A 5,243-nucleotide genomic window follows, 5' to 3' on the forward strand; every position below is an offset into this window, starting at 1 on the left:
ATAGATCTTTGAGATCATGTTTAACCACTTCCCAAAACTCCTAGCAGGGAACCCATCAAGCATCAAGGCCAGTTTCCTTGTTTATATCACATATCAAACACTGCAGATTTGATTTCCCCAAAGGAGAATTCTGCAGTGAGAAAATCACTATCTTCTGAACTCAAGCTTTCACAAGTAAACCGATCAACGCTTATGTTGGTTATCTCTTATAGAGAGGGAGGGAAAGGGGATTAATTGGTTGGGTAGCACATTATTTTGGATATATTTATCATTAGTGTTGCAGACCTACAGCTACAGCCTGCCGTGACATTATTCTTCTATTTGCATGTGTGAGCAATTCTGGAAAATCGTCTCATAGCATCAACCCTGGGTGATGGACGTTCCAATCATTCTGCAGTTTTCCCGCCCCTTATTTTGCCTTAATTTGCCGAATCTGGGCTCTTTCACTCCCCTCTGTTTGGTTATACAGAAAGGTCAATCATAATACCAATGGCATCGGAAGATCCCAAGCATTTCATATTTAATACATATGGATTTAAGCATCAACAATTTTCAAACATAATTCACAGACACATGGTATGCCCTCAGCTGTAGTTGTCTACAACAAATCGCAAGGCTTCTCAAAACAACCTTATTTACTTAATACACCAGTTACAATTTTACGCTGTACAATGTAAAACAAGATGTGTGTGTACATATGATCATTTTTATGTTTGTGTCTGCACCTTTCTAGAGAAAACGCTGGACATTTGGGGGAAGAATGACTTCTTTTTGCGTAGCTTCTTGTCCGAAACAAATCCACCCATGCTATTATCTGACATATATGATATTGGTTCTGTAAGGACTTCCTTATTTTCCTGGTAAGAGGCCTCCTTGTATCCAGCAAATGGAGTGCTCAAAGGACTAGTTGCATGTTTTGCAGCTTCATGAGCTTTTCGAAGCTGCTTATGCTCAGATCTCCATTTCCTCAACTGCGCCTCGGCGCCAAGTTTCCCCTCCTCTGCCATGGCAGCCCTCTGCGATGCGATTTTCAGAGCATCCTTCTTTTGGTCCATACTCCTGGACACTTCAAGAAGTCTGTCCAGGCTCCTTGACTCAGACTCTTTCGCCAGCTCTATTTGCGCCAACGATGCCGCCACCCTCTCGCTGGCGAGCTCTTCGGCTTCATGAACCCTCTTGCTAAGAAGGTGGTATTCGCCTAGCGGAAGTGTCACTCTCGGAGAATCTTCAGAGCTTGTAGCCTCCTCACTCTCTTGCAGCGCTTGGGCTGCCACTAGTGCCAGCCTCTCGGATGCCTTAGACGCCTCTATTTCTTTCAAAGCTGCGCGTAGCCTGACCTCCGCAGTCGTGGCAGCGGCCTTGGCTTGCTCGGTTTCTTCCTTGGATTTCCTCAGATCTTCTCGTGCAGAATGTGCTGCCACCTTGGCATCGTCTGCCTCCTGGGCTGCTCGCTGCAGCATTTTTGGAATGTCTGCCATTTTTGCTCTGCTTTCTGCTTCCTTGGTGTACGCCATTTCTATCTCTTGTTTTGTTCTACTGAGCTCGGCTTCTAGAGAAGAGAGTGTGATGGACGCCATGCTCTCCCTCTGCTGCAATGTAACAAGTGAGGCTTTCTCCTTATCCAGCTCTGTCCTCAGCGATTCTGCAACAGCTCGTATTAGGTTGGCTTCATCATTTGCTTTTGCTATGTTTCCTCTAACATCCTCAAGCTCCACTCTGGCCGATGCTAGAGCTTGCTTGATTGACCTACTCATTTCTCTATCTTCCTCAGAACCATGCTCCTCAACTGCTCCATCTTCTTCGCTTGATTTGTTTGCCATATAGGCAGCCAGATCAGCACTGAGCCTAAGAAAAATGCCCTTGTTTCCATCAAGTTTGGACTGCGCAGAAGTTTTCGATAGGATTTGCTCATCGAGTTGCCGCAGCTCCTCCTTCGCCTGCTGCAGTTCCCTCTCCCAGGCCAGGCAATCCTGCTCCTTTGCCAAGGCTGCTCCAAGCCTGTGCTCTTCTGCGTCGTGGTGCGCGGCGTGCGCCAACTCAAGAGATTCTCTGGATGCGAATAGTTCTAGAGTAAGCTCCTCGACCCGCTTCTCTGTCTCCTTCGCAGCAGAAGCAGCTTCCTCTGCTCTTTTGGTTGCTGCATCCCTTTCAGTTACTAAGGTGGTGTACTGTTCTTGTGTTGATCCTAATCCCTCCTTGACCATCTTCAGTTCCTCAATAGCCTTTTGATGCCTTTCTTTGGCTACTGCCAACTCTGTTTGAGCTACTACACTGGCCCCATTGTCGATCCCCCGCTCCATTTCTTGTGCCCTGAGCTGTGCAAGTTCAGAATCCTGCTTTGATTGCTCCAGTTCAACCTCTGCTCTCTCCAGCTTGTGCTTCAGCTCCTCTACAAGCCTTTTGGTGGTCTCTAGCTCCTCGACCACTTGCGATCTTGCCATTTCAGCAGTTTCTGAACTTCCTTTGACTTGTGGAATGTCTTGTTTAACCTTCTCAAGTTCAAGTTGCATAGCCCCGCGTCTCTGCATATAATATAAATCAACTTCTACATCACAAAAGTTTCAGAAACTGCTGAAATCAAGTTCTACATCACAAAAGTTTCAGAAATTAAGTTCAAGTTGCATAGCCCCGCGTCTCTGCATATAATTATACTATGCAGTAATCTACTTCACAAAAGTTTAAATGTGCTCCTAAAAGAGGAAGTGCATGCATTCCTGTTATGCGATGGAGATGCACATAAATCAAATAAATTTGTGCATTTTTATTTCCTTTTTCTTCTTTGTTGGGAACATTCATGCACAGTGATAAAGAAAGCGGCATTACCTCCAATGTGTGGGTTCTGTATGCTTTCCAGTCAACGATTCCTCCAAACTTGGTGACAGCATCTTTAACAGACTCAAATGGTGCGGCAGTGTCAACAAGGCCTTTGTATGGTCTGCTTTCAGTTTCTGCTCCCTTATTTGGGGTGGCGGCAATGTCCGCTCGATGATCCGGATTGTGCCCGTTAGATTTGCTTTCACTTGTTACCATGGTACTGTCACTGCATGAACCATTATGAGGTATATTGTTCACTTTTTCACTGTTATTTGTGGAAGTTGCATCATCTGTCTTTTCGGTCAAGGAATTGTTGGATACTTGAGCTGGAACCGAGCGCGGGAACATTTCAGGTGATGCAGGTACACTATGCCCTATATGGTGCTCTGTCAAGTTCTCCTTGTGCCCTGTCAAGTTGTGAGGTAACTTTTCTTGAATCTCCAAGGATGGGTCTGGATTTTCTGCAAGAACTGGTGCAGGCTCTCCAGCATCCTGCACGCTTGCGACGCTGTGGTGAGTGCTATCGGGTGTTTCCATGCTAGCAGAGAAATCACTGACTCTGCAGAAATTGTTTCGCGTTATTGTGTTCAGCAGGATTAGCTTTTTTGACAGGATATTCCTCCTGAAGAAATTTCAAACAAAAAGAGGGCAAAGCTTATAGAAGGTGAAGGCAAAGCCAGAGACAAACCAAAGCCAGAGAAGTACATGAGACAAACCAAAGCCTCCACATTACAGAGAAAATAAGCTGTGAGAACGAACTCAAGTGTCAAGTGTTGTAGAGTATTTGCCAATTTTCAAAAAAAATATCCAAATGATAAGTGCCACACGTGTGGCACGAAGTAACACCGCCCTGACGTTTTTTTACTCTAAAGTTGCCATCCGAAAAAGAAAACCCCAAAAAACTGAAACTTGCCATCTAAACATAAAGTTGCCATCCTCGGGTAACTACCATCAAAAAACGTCGGGATGGAATTGCTCCGCACCACACTTGTAACACTTATCAGAGTCCAAAAATTAATATTATGTGTTTTTCATGGCTTGACTGAAGGTATAGTATTACGAACAGAGCAGCCAGCTCAGGAGTTTTTTTTTCAGAGAACTATGACATGTTTCTATATGGCTATGATCGTCATCCATTGCCAGATTGACTTTTTCATCCCTGCAATTATTCAGCAACTGTTCCACCTAACCTTATTGGATTTCCATATAGGCATAAAGCCAAACAAAAGGGAAAGGCGACGAATTTGCAACTTTTCTCTCCGCAAAATATACCACGGCTTAGGAAACATCATGATTAAACAAGAAGAGCGTCTCAAGTTCCTGTCCCAGCGGTGTTTCTAATTGCCAGTTAAGGAGCCAAGAACTATATGTGCAGTCGATGAAATCCACGAGGTTTTCTTCTGGCCATCCAAGAGGACTTTTTGTCTTTTGCCAGCGTATTTGCTCTGTTTCTCGTCTACTGGACAACAGGACAGGTGTACACAGTCTTGCAAACTGCGGAATTTATCATGTAAAGATGATCTAATCACATGCCGATCAATCAAATCAAATGAAATAACAACATAATAGAAACTACAACCTCCGTTCCGTGGTTTTAGTTAAAAGTTGAACTAAAACCACAGACAAGTAGGAGTATTTTGGAACGGAGGGAGGTAGCACTTGGTTGCTAATGTATGAGTTCGAAACCAAGAGCAGCTAGCTCACGTAACTAGAAAGAAAGAAGTACTCCTAGAACCAAGTCAGTCTTGTGCGTGCGTATTGACTTGATCAATTCCCCAAAGGGATACCAGTTGACTAAGAAAGCGGGAGCCCAGAAATGCACAGAACCTTCAGAATCAATCTTCCCCGAGAACTCCCAGAAGCCCGAATCCATGTCGGGGGGCCGGGCAAAACCGACGGCTCCGCATCGAACGGACCGAACTCAAAACAGGGAGATATGGTATGGGCTCGGTTAAAATTACCTGGTCGCGGGATGAATGGATGAGCGAATTCCCTCCGGCTCCGGCCAGAGTGAAGCGGCCCCTCCCGCCGATTGGAAACTCTGCCCTTCTCTCTCTTTGATTCGAGTTGGCTCTGCCTGGTGTTTGCTCTAGAGGAGTCCAGGGGAGACCTGACCGGGTGTGTCTCTCGCCTTGCTTTTCTCGGAGTAGCACTGTCTCCGCGTAGCTCGTCGCGTCACTGCGCACTCCCCGTCGCCGTCGTCGTAGTAGCTCTAGCTCCGGGTCAGCGATTACGTAGCGGAGGATTTAGGATGGGATTGCTGGCGCTTTTGCGCGCGGCACCCTCTGCTTTACTAGAAACCGCGAGCGTTGAGGATTATTTAGGGTATTAGAGCAACTTCAACGCGTCGACTCAAACTGTCCCCGCGTGTCCATTTGGACCAAAACAAACACAAATCCCGGCCCAGCGCGCCGACTTAAATGGGCGAG

At 45.9% G+C, this 5,243-nt stretch overlaps 1 protein-coding gene across 3 annotated transcripts; it reads right to left on the minus strand.

Moving 5' to 3' along the window:
- Window positions 1–512: 512 nt before the first annotated feature.
- LOC119278385 (protein WEAK CHLOROPLAST MOVEMENT UNDER BLUE LIGHT 1-like) lies at window positions 513–5,041 on the minus strand. Of its 3 annotated transcripts, none has more exons than XM_037559751.1 (3): window positions 4,776–5,041; window positions 2,824–3,373; window positions 513–2,522 (listed from the first exon to the last, which is right to left on the minus strand). In XM_037559751.1, exons 2-3 carry the CDS (start codon window positions 3,349–3,351, stop codon window positions 708–710), a joined length of 2,343 nt encoding a protein of 780 aa, XP_037415648.1. In that variant the 5' UTR covers window positions 3,352–3,373; window positions 4,776–5,041; the 3' UTR covers window positions 513–707. The 3 variants fall into 3 exon arrangements, with proteins under 3 accessions (XP_037415648.1, XP_037415638.1, XP_037415644.1); XM_037559741.1 differs by having other exon boundaries at window positions 2,824–3,436; XM_037559747.1 differs by having other exon boundaries at window positions 2,824–4,308.
- Between the last annotated feature and the right edge of the window lie 202 nt (window positions 5,042–5,243).

Source organism: Triticum dicoccoides, chromosome 1A, assembly GCF_002162155.2.
Source record: "Triticum dicoccoides isolate Atlit2015 ecotype Zavitan chromosome 1A, WEW_v2.0, whole genome shotgun sequence".
Lineage (NCBI taxonomy): Eukaryota > Viridiplantae > Streptophyta > Magnoliopsida > Poales > Poaceae > Triticum > Triticum dicoccoides.

Bases quoted from the DNA above. Each gene is read 5' to 3' on its own strand.
- LOC119278385 (XM_037559751.1), bottom strand. From the start codon at position 3,351: ATGGAAACACCCGATAGCACTCACCACAGCGTCGCAAGCGTGCAGGAT. The intron at 2,523-2,823 runs GTAATGCCGCTT...TATTATATGCAG, and splicing joins ACAGAACCCACACATTGGAG to AGACGCGGGGCTATGCAACT.